Consider the following 24,181-nt stretch of genomic DNA (forward strand, 5'->3'; position numbering starts at 1 on the left):
ACCGGTTTGGCTAAGCCACTTGACATTATATGTTCCGGGTCAGACTCAATCTTGAGCATGTTGGTGTCGGCTTCAGAAAATTTCGGGTAATTGACCCACCTTTGGACAATATAGCTAATGATAGCAGGTAAGTATTTAGTAATTAAAATTAATTTTACTTGAAAAATATGTTTTAACAAGGGCCGTTTGTAAAACATACATGCCCCCCATATGGGCTGTCCTTTGTTGTGGCAGCCACTGTGTGAAGACGTTTGTGTCACTGTGACCTTGACCTTTGACCTAGTGACCTGAAAATCAATAGGGGTCATCTGCGAGTCATGATCAATGTATATATGAAGTTTCATGATCCTAGGCGTATGCGTTCTTGAGTTATCATCCGAAAACCATTTTACTATTTCGGGTCACCGTGATCTTGACCGTTGATCTAGTGACCTCAAAATCAATAGGGGTCATCTGCGAGTCATGATCTATCTAACGATGAAGTTTCATGATCCTAAGCGTATGCGTTCTTGAGTTATCATCCGGAAACCATTTTACTATTAAGGGTCACCGTGACCTTGACCTTTGACCTTGTGACCTCAAAATCAATAGGGGTCATCTGCGAGTCATGATCAATCTACCTGTGAAGTTTCATGATCCTAGGCGTTTGCGTTCTTGAGTTATCATCCGAAAATCATTCTACTATTTCGGGTCACCGTGACCTTGACCTTTGACCTAGTGACCTGATAATCAATAGGGGTCATTTGCAAGTCATGATCAATCTACCTTTGAAGTTTTATGATCCTAGGCGTATGCGTTCTTAAGTTATCATCCAAAAACCATTGTACTGTTTCGGGTCACCGTGACCTTGACCTTTGACCTAGTGACATCAAAATCAATAGGGGTCATCTGCGAGTCATGATCAATGTACCTATGCAGTTTCATGATCCTAGGCCCAAGCGTTCTTGAGTTATCATCTGACAACCACCTGGTGGACGGACTGACAGAACGACAGACAGACCGACCGACCAACAGACCGACATGAGCAAAGCAATATACCCCCTCTTCTTCGAAGGGGGGCATAATAATGATGAAATAGCATCTTACAATTTGACAATGTATATCCTTCTTTTTATGCCCCGGGATCGATAGGTCGGGGGTATATTGTTTTTGGCCTGTCTTTCTTTCTTTCTGTTTGTCATTGCGTCATTCTGTTACCAAAACTGTAACCTTTCAGTAAAGTTTTGCAATAACTTTTGAAATATTGAACATACCAACTTGATATGTGGCATGCATGTGAATCTCATGTAGCTGCACATTTTGATTGGTGAAAGGATAAGGTCATCCTTCAAGGTAAAAAAAAAGCGGCGCATTAGGGGGCATTGTGTTTCTGACAAACACGTCTCTTGTTTGGTTTTACTACAGAATGCTGTTCAAGAAGGAAATTAAACCCATAAAGCTATTAATCCACTTTGACATGTTGTTTAAAAACAAAAATGTCTCTCATGCATCATCATAACAGCGTGTCACATACCAGAACCATTTGTTTGCAGCTTCTAAGGTCATGGTCACTCTAATTTCTAACATGTGGTACATTTTTTTTGGCAAATTAATGATATTTTCGCAAGAACATTTAGTGAATTTAACTCTTTAGAACATAATCTATCGTTTTATTTGTGTGAGTAAGTCGGGTAACATCATGTCGGGCTAATTTTCAACCCAGCAGCCGCGCACCATATCCCACCCACCATTCCATCATGGCGTCCTACACGTGGTCAAACACTCTTTGTTTGGTTTTTGTACTCTACTGTGTGAACAACAGATCAGAACTACAATTGTAAGAATCAGGAACAATAAGTGTAACATGTATATTTAGGTCTATGAAAATTTTTCACCAGAAACCCAGAGCATTTTCAGAAAAAAGGAGTGATCTAATGATTGCTATTTTACTAATGTCCGGCGACATAGAACGAAACCCTGGCCCAGCTAGAAATGTAACTATATGGCCTTGTGCAATGTGTGATATGCCTGTTACTTGGTCCCAGGAGGGATTAGCGCGTGATGATTGTAGTATTTGGTTACACCAGTCTTGTTTGTACTATTGAACTTAAAGACTTGGAAAGATCAAGTCAAACTGTGACAGTTTTACATTTAAAAGTTATGAACTTCAACTTTCAAATCCGTTTGAACGACTATCCTGGCTTAATTTTACAGTCGATTCGATACAATCCGAAGTCTTTGACACTTTACATACAAGTAGCCCGAGGCACAACTCTAGTAGTATTACAAATAGCAGACACACTTCTTCACGCGTTTCTTCTAGGAAATAATCTAGTAAATAACACATGAATGAATCTCCTTATCTATTATCACCGAAACAGAGCTTGAGAATCTTGAATGTTAACTGTAGAATTATTCGTGACAAAACATCAGAATTTAAAATTGCAAAAAGTTAAATAAAACCATATGTTATTTGTGGAACTTAATCTTGGCTACATGGCGTGAAACCGGGAAAAACTTTGCCAAACGCAATTAAATCATCAGAAATTTTTCATGAAGGGTACACTATTAATAGAAATGACCGTGGCACGCGCGGTGGAGGTGTTTTTTGTTGTTAACCGATCCAATTTTACCTCAGTCGAATGTATTGAATTTATAACAGACTGTGAAATTGAACTAGTTAAGATTTCTTTGGAGTCGAGTAAAACTCTTTATATCGGAACTTTTTATAAGCCGAAAAGATAGTTGGCGGACCTTGATAATCTTAAATCATTGATAGAACGCCTTAATGACAGCAAACCGAAAGAACTTATTTTATCAGGTGATTTTAATTGCCCTGACACAGATTGGACCACCCTTACCGTGTGTACCGGGGACATTCAATATAGAACTATCCAACAACACTTAATTGACATCATGAGTGAAAATAATATAACTCAGATAAATTTTGATCCAACTCGCCAAGGAAACTTACTTGATTTAACAATTACAACAAATCCGTCATTTAATAAAAGTACTACAAATGTACCTGGTATCTCGGATCACGACATGGTAGTGATAGATTCAGACATTAAACCGCATTTAATTAACTCTAAACATAGGACATTTTTTTTATTCAATAAAGCCAATTGGAATGCCATCAAGGAAGATTGCCAGTGTAGATCGGACAATATTACTGACAAAGTTAATGGTGTTACTAACATTGAAGAATTGTGGTCTATATTTAAAAATGGTATTAAAACAGTGTCGAAAAACACATGCCATCGAAAATACATCAAGTCAAAAAGAACCTACCGTGGCTGAACAGAAACATAAAAAAAATCTTTGAAAAATAAAGCTCATCTTAATAAACAAGCAAAGAAAACTGGATCTTCGGGCCGTTTCAAACAATACAAAAAGAATGCAAAAGAAATATGCGTAGAGTGAAATAGAATCATATAAATAAAATTATACAGGACGGTATGGACAAGCATAACTCTTAACCCTTCTGGAACTATATAAAATCTAAGAAACAGGATAACATCGGAGTTGCACCGTTGAAAAAGAAAGGTAACTTATTATCTGATGCCAAAAAAAAGCAGAAATTTTACTGACACAATTTCAATCTGTGTTTAAAATAGACAATGGCACTTCGTCGGTACAAGAACACCTTAATTCTCAACCTTTTCCGACAAAACCTCATCTTCAAATTAACTCCAAAGGTGTATTGAAACAACTGTTAAATATTAATGTGTCTAAAGCTTGTGGACCTGATTGCATCCCGAACATTGTTTTAAAAACTTGTGCAAATGTACTGTCGACGGCCTTAAATGAAATCTTTCAGTATTCGTTAAACACCGGTAAACTACCTCAGGATTGGAGAAACGCGAATGTAGCGCCTGTATTTAAGAATGGAGACAGGCATTCAGCTGAGAACTACCGACCAGTAAGCCTTACATCAGTAACAAGCAAGATTCTTGAAATATTCTATGTAGCCATCTTTTATAACATTTTGACAAATATATTGTACTGTCAAATTCAAATCATGGATTCAGATCTTGCTATTCTACAGAGACACAATTATTAATAACCATGCATGATCTACTGACATCTTTTGAAAAGAAACAACAGGTTGATATTGCAATTTTGGATTTTAGCAAGGCGTTCGATACTGTGCCGCATGATCGTCGATTACAAAAAATGTCACACTAAGGAGTTAAAGGTCACTTGCTGTCCTGGTTGTCATCCTTTCTTAAAGACAGATCTATGAAAGTTGCAGTTGAAGGTTAGCTCTCTAGAAGCATACATGTTGATTCCGGCGTCCACATGGGACTGTACTCGGTCCGTTAATTTTTTTATGTCATATCAACGACTTAACACTCAGTGTAAAATCACAGGTTAGACTTTTTGCGGATGATTGTTTATTATACCGTCAAATACGTAACATCTCGCATATAGTAAAATTACAAGAAGATTTAGCTTCACTAGAAGTTTGGGCATCAACCTGGGGTATGAAATTTAATGCAAAAAAGTGTTACATCCTAAGTGTGAAAAGTAAAAGTTCGTACAACTACGAGTTCGATAAAACAATATTGAAACATGTAGATTCTAATCCATACCTCGGATTACTCATATCAAATGACTTAACTTGGTCGAATCATATAACATACATTTGCAAAAAGGCGAACTCAACGCTCGGGTTTCTTAGACGGAATTTAAAACACTGTCCCCAAGAATGTCGTAAAACAGCTTTTATCGCATTGGTTCGATCTCAACTTGAATATGGTTCAATCATATGGGACCCCTTTCTCAAAAAGGACATTGACAAGATCGAAAAAGTTCAGCGTCTTGGTGCTCTTTTTATAATGAATCACTACAAATCCAAGGAAGAAGGATGTGTTACAAATATGCTTAACACTTTAAAACTGAATTTTCTTCAAGACCGACGCGTCTATAATCGTTTGGTGATGCTCTACAAGATCGCAGGGGGTATGATGCCGGCAGTGGACCCAGATGAATACCTGACATCGAAACCTCAACGAAGAACTGTCAAAGTAAAAACTTACTCCGACTTTACATTGTCGAACATTTTAGACCGACAAATAACTCTCGTGCATTCAAAGTTCCTGGTGCTCAAACAAACCAGTTTTAAAACTATTTTTTTGTGGAAACACTTGTGTCGTTGAACAACCTGGACGATAGTGTGGTGCGCATGCAGACAGTCGAGGGCTTTAAACTAGCCCTCCCAGATCACTTCTGAAGACTCCTCCCCGTAGAAATATACCAGAAGTGGTCCTTCTACGTATTCGAATAGATACAGATACAGAAAGCTATTAACCCTGTTCTGGGCAATTTTGTGTTTATTATGGAATAATTTTTAAATAATTTTCTAAAATATAACAAGCGTAATACTGGGTTCAAAGATCTTGAATATTACTTATTATATTCTCTGCTCTTTTCAGTCTCTTACGAAAATGGATACAAAGAGTCGGCCCACCTCATGTGGAAGTATTTTGAAAAACGAACAAACAAAGAATGCTACACCGTACCTACAAGCGGTATAACGCTAATACATCGTTTTGACATCTACTGCAGAGATACAAATGAGGGCAATGAAAACAATGAAAGCTTGGATATGACAACAGCCCAGTTTACATACAATTTAATGACTATGTTTGAATTTCAAGGTATGTACAGTATTCTATGGTAAATAAACCTTAGAAAGTTGTTTTTTTAGAAGTTTTTTTTTACATATTATTATCATTGTATCTGTTTGTTTCAGCTATAATGGCCAGTGTTAGCTTGTTTGTCTGTTTGCATTTTGCCAAATTAACACTTATTATTCCCTCTTCCATCCGTCTTTAAATAATTTTGAGTTAAAAAGTCCCATTTGGCCATAAAAGCTTGTTTGTGACATGTGCAGAGATTGAAAACAAGTGAATGTGACCATTCTTTGTTTTATTGTTTAAAATCTTTTTGAGAATTTGTATGCAGCTTCAGAGCTTGATATACACGTTTGTGCGATAAGAATCATATCGTGGAAAAATGAGGTAGTGTTGTGAAGTGTGTAACCTTGAACGTTAAAGGACAGCGGACAAGATTTCATCATCATCAGAATTTGTGAAATTGCTTTCAAAATATGACATCATTTGCAGGCTTGGTGAAATTGCCCGTCTGCCGGTCTAGAGCGGCGGATTAACAAGAATGTCGGTCCTGGCGACTGGCAAAATGTGAAATGAATGCAAACAAATCATATATTTTCAAAGAAGAAAACTCAACGAGCTAACCGCTTACTACATCATGACAATGAAATCGCTCATTGTTTTGATGTTTGCAATAAGTATGCTATGTGCAATTAGCAATTTCAACTAGTTACACGACACCTACTTCAAACTCAGTCGCAAAATCGGCAACTGTGTTCTAACAAAAAATATCTTGATAGCTTTGACATATTTTCGAGTCGATATTATATATAAAATATGAATTTCTTTATCAAGCATGGCTTTTAAAAGGTTGTTCATTAAATATAAACAATGTTCAAGTGATATATTTATAACATGCACTCGTCATAATTCTCCCAAAAAGTTATCATTTTTAATTGTACAAGTTAGTGTCCGTTAACCGCAATTTTATTTTCGATACTTCTTTTTACTTAAGATTACGTTGTTATAATGCCTAAATGGATATCATTGGTCACTTAAATATAGTATGTCTTATTAGATGCTCTGTTACATAATTCGTTGGATGACCATCATCCAATATGTCGTTTTTTTACGTTTCTTTGATGGTGCAAAGCAGTGGCTAGTTGAGCTAAATAAAGGGTTTATGTTATTGTACATAGTTGTGTTGTTGTTTTTTTTCTGTCCGGCTAAATTTTCCCCGGACAGGCAAATTTTCAAAAATGCCTGTCCAGATGACCAACAAATGTTTTCCAATTTCGCCAAGCCTGCATTTGTTTAACCAAAACATGGACTCCTTCAAAATCTAATATAAAATTGTCTGGAATTATATATTGACCTTAAACATTGATATAGACGCTATCAAAATAGGCATGCGAAACGCGCAAGTGGTGGAATTGTTGTGTATATGAGATATAATTTACCAAAAAATAGTACCTTTTGCAAAAAATTGTAATAGATTGTCTACTATGGATTAAACTTGATAACATTTATTTTAATTCTAAAAATGACATGTATATTGGGGTAACATATAAAGCACCCTAAAATTCACCTGTTCACGCTCGATTTGATGGGGATATTTTTCAGATTATTTAATCAGATATTAATAATTTTAGCAAGAATAGTGCAGTTTCATGTAACGGGGAATACAAATTCAAGCATTGGACGAAAGTTAGATTATATTGCGTATGATCGTAGTTTGATTAATCTCGATATGATAGACATTGACAATCTTTGCCAAGGACCATTTGTGATTTGATTTCAAACCGCTTTGCGGACGGATTGTTAGATATATGTATGGCTACACATTTTTGAGTTGTTAACAGTAAATTACATAATGATAAGAATATTGGAAGAATAACGTGGGCAAAGTTTAGTAGTTGACTAGCTATAAACACTGTCGGCGAATTTTGAAAATATTGTTCATTTTTAAATAAAAGATTTTAATGAATTGTCCAATCATTGAATGTAATCTAAAAACTGGAAGAACTAGCAAAACAAAATTCACGAGGACCAATACAATTTGTTAAATGATATTCTATTAACAGAGAATCTTTTATTTCCCAATTATTGAGCAATATTGTACTTTTTCAGTCAAGTCTTTTATGCGGGATTGAAATTAATGATGACACAGAGGACTTAGTTTCAATGTTTACTCAGTATATATTATGTCTAAAGTTATTTTGTGTTGTGCATGCACTATTAACTCCGTTTCAAATAACTTCGATTCAGTTGACAAAAATAAACAAAAATGGTGTGCGGAATGTGAACAAAAGCAAAACGAATATAATAATGTTTTGTACAGATATACCAAAATGAATAACAAGATTAATTGCCTGTCATGATTTGAAAAAAGAAAGCATATAATTGTCGTTAATGCAAGTCCGATTTTAATCATACGTTAGGACGCAAGATAGACAGTGTGAAATCAAAATCACCTAAAGAATTTTGGAAAATGTTTTTAAAAAACTGCCAACCCGAACGGAGAAACATTTTATGTAAAATAATTGTTTAACACTTTAAAAACCTGCACAGAATGAAGGTAGTTAAATAATGAGTACAGTATAAATTGTGTTCGTTATTTTGACAGTAACCATAATTCTGAAAGTTCTTATCCAGGCTCGATAGGCACATATCATTTGAAGAAATTGTCATGGCCACAAAACAATTAGGTAAACATAAGGCGTGTTCATCTGACAATATTATTATGCCCCCCTTCGAAGAAGAGGGGGTATATTGCTTTGCTCATGTCGGTCTGTCGGTCGGTCGGTCCGTCCACCAGGTGGTTGTCAGACGATAACTCAAGAACGCTTGGGCCTAGGATCTTGAAACTTCATAGGTACATTGATCATGACTCGCAGATGACCCCTATTGATTTTGAGGTCACTAGGTCAAAGGTCAAGGTCACGGTGACCCGAAATAGTAAAATGTTTTTTGAATGATAACTCAAGAACGCATACGCCTAGGATCATGAAACTTCATGGGTAGATTGATCATTACTCGCAGATGACCCCTATTGATTTTGAGGTCACTAGGTCAAAGGTCAAGGTCACGGTGACCCGAAATAGTAAAATGGTTTTTGAATGATAACTCAAGAACGCATACGCCTAGGATCATGAAACTTCATGGGTAGATTGATCTTGACTTGCAAATGACCCCTATTGATGTTGAGGTCACTATGTCAAAGGTCAAGGTCACGGTGACCCTAAATAGTAAAATGGTTTCCGGATCATAACTCAAGAACGCATACGCCTAGGATCATGAAACTTCATAGGTAGATTGATCATTACTCGCAGATGACCCCTATTGATTTTGAGGTCACTAGGTCAAAGGTCACGGTGACCCGAAATAGTAAAATGGTTTTCGGATGATAACTCAAGAACGCATACGCCTAGGATCATGAAACTTCATAGGTAGATAGATCATGACTTGCAGATTACCCCTTTTGATTTTGAGGTCACACAATCAAAGGTCAAGGTCACGGTGCCCAGAAATAGTAAAAAGATTTTCGGATGATAACTCAAGAACGCTTTTGCCTAGGATCAAGACACTTCATAGGTACATTGATCGTGACCCGCAGATGACCCCTATTGATTTTCAGGTCACTAGGTCATAGGTCAAGGTCACAGTGACAAAAATCGTATTCACACAATGGCTGCCACTACAACGGACAGCCCATATGGGGGGCATGCATGTTTTACAAACAGCCCTCGTTTACAAATATGTTCAAGAAAGTGTCCATGTAATAGGTAACGCATTGGAACTGTAATTTAATCATATTCTCAAGTCTGGGAAATTTCCACACAGCTGGTTAATGGGTCTGATAATTCCCCTGTATAAACATATTTATACCAAATAATTATTGAGGTAAAACCCTTGTGAGTTATTTTGAAAAGTTATTCACTTATATACTTAACTCAGCTTACACAATTGGGTTACTGCTAATGCAATTTTTACAGACGCACAGTGGGGTTTCAAGCCGAGCTTTAGTACAAGAGACGCAATATATGTCCTTCAATCATTAGTGTAAGTAATATAAACAATAAATAAATATTGAGTTGCACTTACAAGCTGAAATGAAATGCGGGCATTTCTATTAATCAATTATCAATCTATCTTCTTTTATTCGACGTCAATGAAGTGTTTATCTCTGAATCCGCTGATTACAATCTTACAATCTTATCTGAACAATTTGCTTGAGTATTGCACACAGTGGAATATAAATGTCACTGTCGACAAGACAAAAATTGTCATCTTTCATAAAATAAGATTTAATAAAGGGATATTATTAGGTTTATTACATCAACTCTCTCAAAATCATGAAAAATTGGAATTATCTAGGAAAAGTAATGTCAAGCAGCGGTGTATTTATACAAGTCAAGGCGATGAACTCATTATTTGCGATTACAAGATATTTGAATGTACCTGTTAAAATCATGTTTAATCTGTTTGATGCCTATTCTGCATTGATTTTTAATTATGGAAGCGAGGTGTAAGGATTTACTAAAGCTGAAAATATTTAGCGAGTCCAACGCAAATTCTGCAAATGACTTTTAAATGTAAAAACTTCTACAAATTCACATGCTTTGATGCCGAAGTTGGTAGATACCCGATGTATATATGTCGATATGTACGAGCAGTTAAATATTTCTTAAAATTGCTGACATGGGGAAAGACAGTCACTTCTTATAGGCCAGACTGGCCTACAAAGAAGGAATAATTTACAGGCCAAATGTTAATTTTACAGGCCTCAAATTCAAGTGTTTAATTACAGATGGACATTGCAAAGTCAATTGAAAAAGAGAATTTTAACATGATGTTGATTTATGAAAAGGCAAAAATAGTGTGAACAGCCTGATATGAAGAAATAAATAAAAAATGTATTTTTCAATTTTGGAAAAATATTTACATATCTAAACATACATAATTGAGTGTTATTGATGTATTTAATGCAGAGTTATTTATATATTTAATACGTTAACCTTTTATTGTATCCATTTCACTGACATGCAATAACAGTAAACTGTATAAAAGTGACAAACATAATAAAGCAGACTATGAACATGAATATGATTATACACAGATCCAGAAACATATAAATCAAATCATATCCGTCAGTTTCAATTTTCAAACAATAATTTTTAGATTTCTTTTCGTGAGTAGAATGCACTCTTAATTATGTGACACTATTCGCGTTTGTAATAATTATTGGAATTTACGATGCTGCAATGTACTACTAACTCACAAAATTTGGCGAAAGTGAGCTTTTTAATATCGGAAATATCATAATCCGGTAACCACAAAATAATGGTGTGCAAACTGCAATTGGGTTACAATTTTTTGAAAGCAAAATTACCGGACAGTAAGTCCGACGATCTTGCATTTCACCATCGGCATTTTTTACTGTTCGTCGGCAATGTCCTACAGACTGACGGGCTTTCCCGATGTCTGAAATTGTCCAACAAAAAAATCGTCCAACTGTATTTTAAGCAATATTATTCGTAGACAATATAAAGAAGCATGTGATTACCCTCCCTCCAAGTCATGGGCATCAAACGTTCAAAACTTTTGTAAGAATAAGGTTTTAATGACGTGTGGATATATCCAGAATCTGTTAATGTGAACAGTTTTATTGTTATGTTTTGCAATATATTACTACATGATATGTTCATTTCAAAATGGCAAACTGATGTTAATGACACTCCATCACTATTTCTTTACAAGGAACTAATCAATTAACATCCATTTAATGTCGATAACAATTAAGAAAGAGCCATTGTTTACATATTACATTCTCACAAAATCATATACTAGTAAAAATGCATAAACAAATTTGTTTGTGTTTTGATGCATGAGTATTTATATGTATTTATTATTACTATATTGTTATTTTGACGATGAACTGTATATGCTTTAATCATAATTAAACTGTCTGTTCTGTTCTGTTAAAAAAGTGTCATTAAATATTGAAAAGTTTTGGTGATTATTGAAAAAGTTGAATGTATGAAATTCGGTTAGTAAATGTCGCTTGTCTATTAGGCTACGTACACACTTGGCAATAAAAGCAACGCATGACAACTACAATTTAAAACAAAATTTAAGTTGACAAGCTTAATACAATATACCACTTCCAAACTACAATCAACAACAAAAATAAATTATTAACGTCCTCTTTGATAATTTACTTGAATGGTAACCATGCATCAACAAAACATTAATACCAATCATCATTTTGCTTACTAACAAAAATCATGTATAATCATTAAGGAGTTGTCATTTCATATAATATATGAAGAAAGTAAAACTAAATTAACTCTTTCAGTGCTGGAACCGAATTTTGAAGGATACTTACTTACTTAAAGTCATGCTAAACAAAACAGTTGTTGACTTTCATGATGTCACGTTGAAACATGATTTCAGAAATAAATATAATATACATTACACGTGTTTAAAGGGATCTTTTCACGCTTTGGTAAATTGACAAAATTGAAAAAAGTTGTTTCAGATTCGTAAGTTTTCGTTTTAGTTATGATATTTGTGAGGAAACAATAATACTGAACATTAACCATGCTCTAATATAGCCATTATATGCATCTTTTGACGATTTTAAAACCTAAAAATTATAAAGCGTTGCAACGCGAAACGATTGAATAATTTGGAGAGTTCTGTTTTTGTCGTTAAATTTTGTGAAACTACGAAGATTGCGTATATAAGGTATAAAATACGTCAAGAATGTGTACTCGGCGGAATAGCTCAGTAGGCTAAAGCGTTTTTACTTCAGGATTCTGGCAGGACTCCAGGGGTCACTGGTTCGAAACCTGCTCCTGGCAATGTTCTTTTCCTTTTTTAAATTTTTTTCTTGATTTTTTACTGGAGCTTTTATGATCCAATGTTTACATTTATCAATATAAAGCATTTAATGAATAAGTTAAAAAATGCCAAAATATGTGAAAAGGCCCCTTTAAGATACAAATATTTGTGTACTAGTTATATTTCATAGAAAGACACTGGTGGCAGATGGGTTCAAGTCGATCATAACATACTTTGCTCAATAATCTCGATATTGCTAGCCAATATTACGTTGTAGTGATTTTATAAGTGCAAACTATACAATTGAACATATGAGTATTTAAAAAAAATATATAAATGTGCAATATTGAACAGCCCAATTGTTTTTACATTCATGCTTGTAAATTGCAACAAACATAGAAACTATTTTTATACACATTAAATCCAAAATAACACGCTCCGTTATATTGCTTATTCCAATTTAACGCAGATGAGTATTGGCTCCTGCTTTTTTCTCCAACCTTCCATTCTAGTATAGAGTGTTTTCTTGACATTCAAATATTACGGCGTACGATGTGTTTTTTGCATAATGGCTCAATTATAATAAATGTAAGGCTAACCATCATTCGGGAACAGTTTTAGCGTGATTATCTACAGTTTGGTGCAATACACGTGTGAAAATAACATGTGTTTCATGCATGTGATGTATCTTTTGAATAATTGACAGCTTTAACAAGTTTTACAATGCATGTTTCACTTCATTTTTATTTGTTGACAATATGAATTTAAATATTGTCTGCTAGCATGCAATTGAAAACGTAACAGGCAATAAGAAATTCAATGAGTTATGAAGATGATTAGTTCCATCCAAACGTAGGGTAGTTGTTTACAGAAATTAAATTTATTTTCGCGTGATTTTCAGGATGTCCCTTGGAAGCAAGTTTTTGGCATTTCTGCATATGATGCAATAAAACATTTTTTGTATCCTATTGCATTCAATCTAAATTAAAACTCAATGCAAAAAAATATTATTTGATTTGATATCAGATTTAAAGTAGATTGCTAATGGATCAACTAAGTCTGTATCTAGAGATTTGTGTGTATTGTGTGTTGATTTGCTTTATTGTCCCCTACCAGATTCACCGGATGGGACGCATGGTTTGTGCTCTGTGTGTCTGAGTTTGTCAGTCCGTCAGTCTGTTTGTCTAACTTTTCTGGATCCTGCGATAACTTTAAAAGTTCTTCATATTTTTCATGAAACTTGAAACATGGATAGATGGCACGTTATTTCATTTTGTTCCTACGTCAACAATTATGGTTGTTATGGCAACAAATAAAAAATTCTGACAATGGTGGAGCCGGTAGGGGACATATATTGCTTGGCAATAGTCTTTTTGATGCACGTAGCAAGTCAATACAAATATGTCCTATTGTTTACAGAGATATTGATCAACGTTGCTGACAGCCATGATCAGACGGACTTGTATCTGATGGCAGGGAACAGCAGCCGGGGTCATATACTGGACCTGCACATGATATGTCTCTATCAAGATCATCAGGTCTGGGACTTGTGGTTCACCACTCAGGTAACTGGCAGTCCATTTTAACCCGTTCCCGTTCGGAAACAAAGTAAAAATGGCTATATGCAACCAGCATTATATCTGAAAAGCTCGCAAGTAACTTGCACCCTGTTCAGTATATATGCTGTTTGAGGTTCATCAGTATGTTTACGTTTGAAAGGATGCCTTTATAAATTGAATCTATTAAGAAAGGTCTTAAATTTAATTTTATTTTATAAGGGAATACTAACACATCAAAATGCATATCTGAAATGTAAAGAGCGAAACAAATTTATTCAAAATATTATGTTTGTAAAATCTTAATAAGCCATTAAATTCTTAATATTGTTATGCCCCCACCACTATAGTTTTTGCCCTGTCTGTAAGTTTGTTGCTTTGTTTGCTCCAACTTTTACATTTTGCCATAACTTTTGCAAAATTGAAGATAGCAACTTCATATTTGGCATGCATGTGTTTCTCATGGAGCTGCACATTTTGAGTGGTTAAAGGTCAAGGTCATCCTTCAAGGTCAAAGGTCAAATATATGGGTCAAAATCGCTCATTTAATGTACACTTTTGCAATATTGAGCTAAGCAATTTGATATTTAGCATGCACCTGTATCTCAAGGAGCTGCACATCATTAAGTGATGAAAGGTCAAGGTCATCATTGAAGGTCAAAGGTCAAATATATGGGGACATAGTGTTTCACAAACTCATCACTTGTTAAATAATGAATCCAATATGAACAATTATGCTATTGATCAAAGGTGACATTTTGTGTTGTTTTGTGTGTGATATTTTAATTTGTGAGCCAGATTTCAAGAACTTATGATCCAAGTGAGACGGAATTTTATTTTTAGTTTCCAGACAGTATACATATGCATATTAGGTGGTACAAGATGCAAGGATCTTTATTTAACGTCGGATATGAACAAAAGTAAACATTAGCTCATGAGCTATTTCCCGACAAACAAATGTATATAGTATAACAAGTATAAATGGGCTAAAAAATAAATAAATATTAAGCATATTATATAAGCATTTAAAGTACATGTTAAAGCACATACAACAACAATTATGTACAAGTTTACATTAAGAGCATACTATTTTGCATGCAAAAAACACATACATATAAGACAAAGGGTAGATACCAAAGAAAAAGGTAACATACAATAAATAACGTGAAAAGAGTAACCAAGCAGAACAAACAAGGGGTTAACTGAAAAAGTATAAACCATAAGATACTATTAAATAAGCAGGACAACAAGAACAAGCAAAAGCGTGAGAAGCAGATAACTCACACATGGCGCATTTGCATTTTGGATCCGTCCAGGTTGGGTCAGCCGTACAAAGTCTTTGTATTTGTCGACTGTGCGTAAGTCCTCTGGCAGGCTGTTTACACACCCGGACAGCTTCAGAACGAAAGGATTTTTGCCATACCTTGTTGTTCTTACATGTTGCGTCTTTAGGATGTTTGAGTACCTGACATTATAATTAGAAAATTTGACTTTAACCAAGGATTTTAGATATTTTGGGGATTAATTGTGGATAACTTTAAATGTTTCTGATACAATGAGGCGTAACCTGTTTAAGTGAAGAGTAGTACTGTTAACCTTTTTATATAGTGCGTCATAACTTGATTCATAATCATTTAAAACAATTTTAAGGGCTCTGAACTGCATCTTTTTTAGTTTGTCTGTGTTGGATTCACTACAAAAATGCCAGATTATGGGGCAAAAGTTAATGTTTGACCTGATAAATGATTTAAAGATAATTAACCTAGTTTTTAATTCAGCAACTTGCTTAGTCTTTGGAGTGCATTTAATTGTTTTGCTGCCGTTTTGCACACATTTGTAACCTGGAGATCAACGTTTAGCTGGTAATCAAGTTCCACACCTAAGAGTTTTACTTCTTGTTCACATATAATTTCATTTTGACCTGTAGTAAATGATTTTAATTTTTTATTTGTATTATTACATACACATATTGCCTGGAACTTATCGGCGTTGGTTTGCATTTGGTTTATATTGAATCAGTTAATCAGGGATTTACTCTCTATTCCAATAGTTTCCTTAAAGGTATTTATTTTTTTGTGAACGACAGGGTATTGTCATCTGCATAATTATACAGGGTTGACCTATCTAAATAAATAAAACATATCATTGATAAATATGTTGAAGATCAGAGGGCCGAGTATAGAGCCTTGGGGCACTCCCTTTATGATTTCTTGCCATTTACTTGTACAATTGTTTATTTTAACCCTTTAAGACCTGTTTGATAGATAATTTAACATTTATTGACATTTATGCTCAGTTAACCCATAGGCCTTAAGTTTAAGTACAATTAGATTGTGAGGTAAACAATCGAACGCTGTAGACAGGTCCATTAAAACAGCACCTACATACTTGTTTTCATCGAGGGCCAGTTTCCAATCCTCTACTAATTTCAATAAAGTTGACTGACAACCATAAGATGACCTGAATGCTGATAGATAAGGGTGGAAAACATTATTAATAAAGTGTTCAATGAGTTGGTTGCTAATGATTCTTTCATATATCTTTGGCATTGTGGGCAGGATACTAACTGGTCTATAATTGCTTTCAATGAATGGATCGTCTTTCTTGTAGATATGGGTAACCTGTGCTTGCTTAAGTTTAGCGGTAATTCTGCAACAATTTTTCAGGAAGCTATTTGATGATATGCCTTTATTTCCATGTTCATTAAACACATTTTCAGGTAGTTATTTTATGGATGACATATAAGAAACTTGGTTAAGAACTTTTTATTACTGTGTGTGGGGGATCAATGTCAAGAAGCAACAAGAATAGTTTTTTGATTAATTTTACCTATACTTAAGTTTATTCCTGCTTGAATTGAGCAATTTTCTTCATATTTGTTATCTGCATGAACTTTTCTCTTGTTCGGATAAGGACATTTGCATTGCTGGGCATAATCTCTGGAACTTGTCAACCAAAATCAATGACATTCTTACATGCATTTATTACCAGGTGTTTCTTGTGTTTAATCTTTATACAGTGCTTGCCTTATATTCGTATTTTCATGATTTAACCATTCTTTATATTGTCGTGGAGTAACGATCGGTTTCATTTATATTCTTTGCGTTATCTGGCTATTATGTGGTCCTTTTTGAAAACCAGTGCAATTGGTTGTGGTTAGTTTTCTAACTATACTGAAACCTTGGGAATGCTCCAAAAGACAGTTTCAGCTCGACTATTATATATGAAATATATATAGTAGAACTATCCTACTCACCCCGGCGTCTGCGTTAGCGTGCAAATTTTAAAGTTTTCGTTCTACCCCCAATATTTTCTTTGTCCCTAGACATATTGCTTTCATATTTTGCATACTTGTTTACGAACATGACCCAAACGTATTTACGAGAGCAGACAACTTTATCAAGCATTTTGTTATAAGTATGGCCCCTTTTCCACTTAGAATATTCAGCAAATGTTAAAGTTTTCGTACTACCCCATTTATTTTCATTGTCCCTTGACAAATTGCTTTCATATTTTGCATACTTGTTAACCAACATAACCCTAACCTACAAACAAGGGCAGACAACTCTATCAAGCATTTTGTCATAATTATTGCCCCTTTTATACCTAGAATATGCATAGTATTGATTAATCTATGTTAAAGTTTGCGTACTACCCCAAATATTTCCTATATCCTTTGACCTATTGCTTTTATATGTTGCATACTTGTTAACCGACATGACCCCAACCTATAAACCAAAGCAGACCACAGTATTTTGACATAATTATGGCCCCTTTTACACTTAGATAATTGAACATTTTGCTTAAATTGCCATAACTTCTTTATTTATGATCACATTTATTATTACTTTGACAAAACAACACTTACCTGAATACCACAATGGATTCCACCCATACAATACCCCACGCCCCTACCCAGAATCCCTTCCCCCTCCCCAACCTCCCCCCCCCAATTTTTTTTTAAACATCATCTTATAAATTACCCCACCCCACATTATACCCCCCTCTCACCCCCTACCCCCATCCCACCTACCCCCCCCCCTTTTTTTTTCAACATCTAGTTATAAATTACCACACCCCACATTATACCCCCCCCCCCCTCTCACCCCTCTACCCCCCCCCCCAATTTTTTGTTTAAATCCTTTTTTTTATGAAAGATCGTCTAATTAATTATTGAATATGAACAATTTTCGGTTAGTATACTGTTAAGCATAGTCGAGCGCGCTGTCCTCTGACAGCTCTTGTTTGTTGTAGTTTTTAATAAAACTTGGTCTAATCAGACTTATGATTTCTTAGCTGAGTTTGAAAATGAATCTGGTCCTAAACAAACATGGCTTCCAGATAATTGCGGAAGTGTACCTGAAATTGCGTCATTTGACGCGTATGAATATGAGCTTCTGGTTTTGTTCTTTTTCTTCAAAGGTTATTACTGTTGGGCAGTTTTTAAATATTTTGTTAAATAATAAGGGACTTGGGCTGAAAGTCATTTGCACACCTGACAATCTTCTTGTCCTTCGCCAGGTAGACATACAATGAAACTGTATCCCATGTCATACAAGTCAGATATGGGATTTCCAAACACCTGCCACCGAATAGCTACTTTTTTTCTTTATGGTATACAATGAAATAAATTTAGTATTTGTTTTCACTTTTAGGTATTTGAACCAAAGCTTTTAACTACAAACATGATACATGAAATGGAGGATGTGGCTACAACGGTATCCTTTGAAGGAGAAGATTTCTACAGTAAGTAATAGCGTGTACAATTCTAACTTGTGATATTGTGCCTATGTCAGTCTTATAAGTGCACGTGAAACAAACTGACTCATTGCTGTTACTATGGAAGGAAAAGACCGCCAATAATATTTTTCACCAGAAATGTAGCACGTTTTGAGTATTCAGCTGATATGTTCCATGTTGCAATAATAGATTGTACAAACATGTCGAATAATATCCATTCAAATATAGAAGGTTTGATATTTTATGTTTCAATTTTCAACAATGTTTATTATGCCCCCGGATCGAATGATCGGAGGTATATTGTTTTTGCTCGTCTGTCTGTCATTCTGTGGAAAACTTTAACCTTGGTTAAACTTTTGCAATAATTTATAACTTTTGCAATATTGAAGAAAGCAACGTGATATTTGGCATGCATGTGTATCTCATGAAGCTGAACATTTTGAGTGATGAAAGGTCAAGGTCATCCTTCACGGTCAAAGGTCAAATATGTGGCTTCAAAGCGACGCAGTAGGGGGCATTGTGTTTCACAAACACAGCTCGTGTTAGATCTGTAGTTTAAGAAATTACATGTTTGGTTTAAATATTTTAACCTGTTGCAGTTTGTCTACGCATGTGTACAGCGGGAATTGATCGAATTAAAATGAAAACATCTCTATATTCATAATTGATGTATTTGCATATCGATTTTGTAGAATCAAAACATAGAATATTTAACACTTTACAATTGTACAAAATAAATATTAAAATGTATATTAGCATTTTAAAAATGCTCTGTTAAACAAAAAATGAGCCGAATATTCAACATATGCAACATTTCTGGTGATGAATATTATCGGCAGACTTTCCCTTCATCAACCTTTTATAATTAATAAAACAGTCTCTGACATAATGGTCAGGTTTACACTTCGATTTTTCTGAAACTGTTAAAAATTAATATGATTACAATAGAGGTTAATATAATAGAATTATTGTGTGAAACTGTAGTTTTATATAAATTGCCATAGATTCTTGTGACAAAACAAAGACACGACTTGGTATTGAATAATAATGGGACCTGTGGGAATTATACAAGATCTCATGGTTTTCACCAATGGTCAAAGGTCATGTCTATGTTAATTAATCAATGATCATGGTACTTAGTACACAGTTAATTGAACTTGTACATATTAAACACGATAAGATGATTATTCAAAACCTTTTTATGTGTATTTGCAATGCCAAATGACTGTAAATAAAAATATAATTCCACTGAATGCTTGTTATGCAGTTTTTTTTAAAGATCACAGAAAGTATGATGATAAATTGTATGCACAAGATAACCAATGTACCTTTTATATGCCTGACTTTTAAAGCCAGATGTCAATCATCTGCATATTGCGGCGCTGATTTAAAAAACTGATTTAATGGGCATTTTTATTGATAGGGGTATTCATGAAACTGGTAGGGGGCTTGCAAATTTACATTTATTTTTTTCACTCATTAAGTCCTCTTTGGGAAAACTTATATAACTCTTACAATCATTCTTATTATATGAAAACACGCCTATAGATTATAGTTGTTGAGATGTTATGTAAATACAATTGAGATATAATAATCATAAAACACTAATCTTGTTATGCTCCCCCAATTTTTTTTTGGAGGGAGCATATAATCGTTTCTTCGTCTGTCCGTGCGTGTGTCCGTCCGTCTGTGCACAATTCTTGTCCGGGCTATTTCTTAGCAACTTATGACCGGAATTCAATGAACTTTATGGGAAGCTTCACTACTAACATGAGCTGTGCGTATTATCAGCCGGTTAAGGTCGGATGATTTTTTACAGAGTTATGGCCCTTTGAAATTTTCTATAAACTGTACATATAGTGCAGTTATTATCCCCCCAACTACTAGACGTTTCCTTTTATCTGAATATATAGTGCAATTTGTGACAAAAACAACTTCGGGGAGCATCACCCGTCTCCGACGGTTTCTTGTTTGAAATAGTATTGGGATGTTTTATTTTCAAAGTGTGATTATAATTTATTTTATTATTGAATTTTGAATGGGTCTGTATAACGGACCCGTAGATACGCAAGAAAAGGCCTGTCTTACCCTTCTACATTTAAGTATACATGTTTTAAGTGTTTTCCAAAAAATAAAAATTAACATGATTTAATATAATTTTATCAAATATGTATTAGGTTTCTAAACTTATTCACATCTATAAATGTACTCCTTTATTTGCACAGGCTCATTGCAGAAAGTTACAAGTGTAGTACATATGATGAATCTGGAAGTGGAAGTTGTAAACACAACAACAATAACAACAACAGAGGATGGGGAGATGACCATAAATGAACAGAAAACTACTACTGTATGTACCGGTATATTCTTAAGTTACTTGCAGGAGTGAATACCATGCTTGATTGACGTCTGTAAAAATTTACATATCTCTTGTCAATAGAGTTTTAATTTGATGATACATCAATATTGTTTGCATGTTTTTTATATAAGAGATTCTCAAATTGTTTTGGTTAAAGGCAAAGGATGGCCACCACTTCTATTAATATTACGGATGCAAGAGGTTAACCGGTAGGGTAACCTACCGAAACGACCAGTTAACCAGTTACATTTTCAGGCAAAGGTTAAGCTGTATATTTTTATAATGATTTTCTCATGAAATAAATCGTGCAATTTTACCTTTTGCATGCGACATACTGCCAACTTGCGCTGGCGACTAGTTAGAACAACATGGCGCACGATTGACGGAATAAATAACTTTTCAACAATCAAAGTAATAAAGCAATAAATCAATACCTTTGTTGTGACGAATAGGGGATACTTTTGTATACATAGAACTATTGTTTTTTTTAATATGGAAAATTTAACTAGCAAATTGCGGGGAGAGGGTGGGCTTTTAGCTTGGATGTAATTGACATATTTTTCTAACTCGCTATAAAAATCATTTGAGACATTGGACCGCTTATTTTGAGGTTTTGTTAACCAATATCCAACAATGATTGCTCGTGGAAAAAAGCGTTTATAAGAAAACAGTTTATAAAGAAGTGCATTCATAGTTAAAAACTTGTCAAGTTACGTTTGCATTGATTTTAACAGAAATTAATGTAATTAGTAGAAATATATCACCAACGATGCCACCACTACCCTCTGAAGCAGGTTGTATTGAAGAAAGCAATTTATCAAACTGATTTAATTAATAAGCATCAATTAAAAAGGTATTTTAAATATAAAATCATTAAATTAAGTATTTGCGCAATTGCCTTAGAGTTTCTCGGATGGTACGTTAACAAACATGCGCATGAACTATAAACCCGATAGCGACCTGTTGACATAGTGTGAAATTCATGAACGTTTTTGTCCATGGACATGATACTTGTCATCGGAGCGAGTGTTTTCAAAAAGTAGTTGTCTAAAATGTTACCTAGGCTCACAACCGCATCAGCTACAAAATAGTGGACAAACAAATGAACACTGTTGTTTTGTGCATGTTATGCATATACATTATGCTTGCTGATTTGTTTGACTTGTGAGATAGTATCAAAAATAAAACGACACATGAAAATTTGCATCGGGTAGTTGTTATAACTTTTTTATTTATATGCATTTACGCAGGAAAAAAAAATACAAAGTAAAGCATATATTTACAAAATTATTTAAATTAATATTGATACATTTTATTAAAAAACTGATATGTTATCAAGGCTAGCGATCTCAAATTACCCTCGAGTGTCCAATTTCAACTCATACAAGCAATTTGTTGAAGTTTTGTTGCTCAATATAGGGATTTATGTAATTTTGTTATTTCATTTACCTTTTATTTACACATTTTAAATTCAATTGATTGTGTTATCAACAACAATTTGTTGAAAAACGAAATGACCAAAGTCTATATAACGGCGGCCATATTTGTTGAGAGTGCCCTAAAACGACGCATCTGATTGCTTACCTAATTTCAATGTAAATATCACTCCTGTAGAGACTGAATGCATACAATATTAACTCATGATTGTTTTACTTAAATTTGTATCACTGTTAAAGCAATATGGAACTTAAATTAATTAAGGTTTTTAATTTTGGGATGCCATACTTTCTGGCAGTGTTTTTAATAGGGGCCCCTGTCAGCAACCCCTTGTCATAAGCTGTGTTTATGGAAGTAGGTGAATATAACCTGTACTTCTTTTGTGAAACCTACAAATATAATTGAGTAAATGAAAATAAGTAATAAACATAATATGCAATTTACAACATAAACACTTGCTACATGTAGTTAAAATTACAGCATAACCAAAAACATATCCGGACCTCAAATCAAAGTTAATGCGTACACCTTTTTCATAGTGAAAATTAATCTATTTATACGATGTTTTGTCAAATGGCAGTCACGTGACTTATGAATGAAATTGTAAACTTTTGCAAACGAAACCGATGCATTATCCACGGTATTATTTACAAAGACAATTGTGTCAATTGTTCAAAAGTTTTGCATTAAGTAAAATTCATGAAAATCCATCAATTGCAAACCAATCAACCATTTCTTACCTTTTAATCCGCTATTTTCCAAATAACAAACAACAACTATAGTAAATTGTGCGTAGTGTACCATGTGCTATTGTATGACGTCAACGGATGTCGCTTATGTATCAAACAGAGGCAAAACAAAAATGGATTCGAATTAGGGCAGCGTCGATTCGGGTCACTCAAAGATAGTTTATTTTCTATTAAGTATTTGTACAACCAGTTTGTCATGTTAAAAGTATAATTAAACATTTTTACTTCTAAGGTTTTTCTGTTGACTGGTTAATAACTAGTTAAAGCAAAAGGTTAAACTGTTCATATTTTTTGTAACCTCTTGCATCCATAATAAATATGTAAAACTGCATCTCATTTCACAGAAAAGTTCCATCAGTGGTAGCAAAGTTGCAAAACATCATGGGTTGTTATAAGAAACGTTCATTAGGTGGTTCTATTTTTTTTTAATGTTTTGACCCAGTTGACAAATAGCTGTCAAGATATAAATCCATCAGTAAGCTCAAACAATTGGAGAAATTATAATGGGGAGACCCAGATTGGCCTTAATGGTCCGCAAAAGCTAATCAGGGACGACACTCTCCGCTTTAAAAAAAATTGTAATTGAAGGGAAGTCTCTTTTAAATGAAATCCAATTAACGCTGAAAGTGTTCTGTGAAACGATAATTCAGACATTGTTGGATTGATTAAGAAATTATCTGGCACTACTATGAGAGATAATGTGCATGGCAAGTAAATTTTGTTCTCTGAGCAGCAATTGCGCAGTATGGTAGTGGAGAGATTGTCAGAGATTGCGCCTGACAATGCAGACATGGTGAAGGGGCTTTCTCATTCCTTGAACACTGCCATTAGCAAGAAGGATGATGTTACGAAAGAGACGCAGGTTGGTAACTTTTCACCCGTATTAGCATGGGG

The 24,181-nt window shown here is 34.4% G+C and overlaps 2 protein-coding genes across 2 annotated transcripts in view; one reads left to right on the forward strand and one right to left on the reverse strand.

Moving 5' to 3' along the window:
* Positions 1-24,181, forward strand: part of LOC127855131 (uncharacterized) — a 188,405-nt gene that overhangs the window by 102,216 nt on the left and 62,008 nt on the right. Inside the window, exons 20-24 of the mRNA XM_052390515.1 lie at positions 5,421-5,645; positions 13,866-14,011; positions 18,658-18,748; positions 20,968-21,092; positions 24,021-24,149. Coding sequence (XP_052246475.1) covers positions 5,421-5,645; positions 13,866-14,011; positions 18,658-18,748; positions 20,968-21,092; positions 24,021-24,149 — 716 coding nt within the window. The remainder of the gene's footprint in view (positions 1-5,420; positions 5,646-13,865; positions 14,012-18,657; positions 18,749-20,967; positions 21,093-24,020; positions 24,150-24,181) is intronic.
* The window catches only part of LOC127855142 (uncharacterized), a 368,604-nt gene continuing 352,686 nt past the window's right edge, over positions 8,264-24,181 (reverse strand). The window contains exon 5 of the mRNA XM_052390544.1: positions 8,264-8,277. The gene's annotated coding sequence lies outside the window, so the exon portion shown is untranslated. The remainder of the gene's footprint in view (positions 8,278-24,181) is intronic.

The sequence above is a fragment of the Dreissena polymorpha genome, chromosome 13 (genome assembly GCF_020536995.1).
Source record: "Dreissena polymorpha isolate Duluth1 chromosome 13, UMN_Dpol_1.0, whole genome shotgun sequence".
Taxonomy (NCBI): Eukaryota; Metazoa; Mollusca; class Bivalvia; order Myida; family Dreissenidae; genus Dreissena; species Dreissena polymorpha.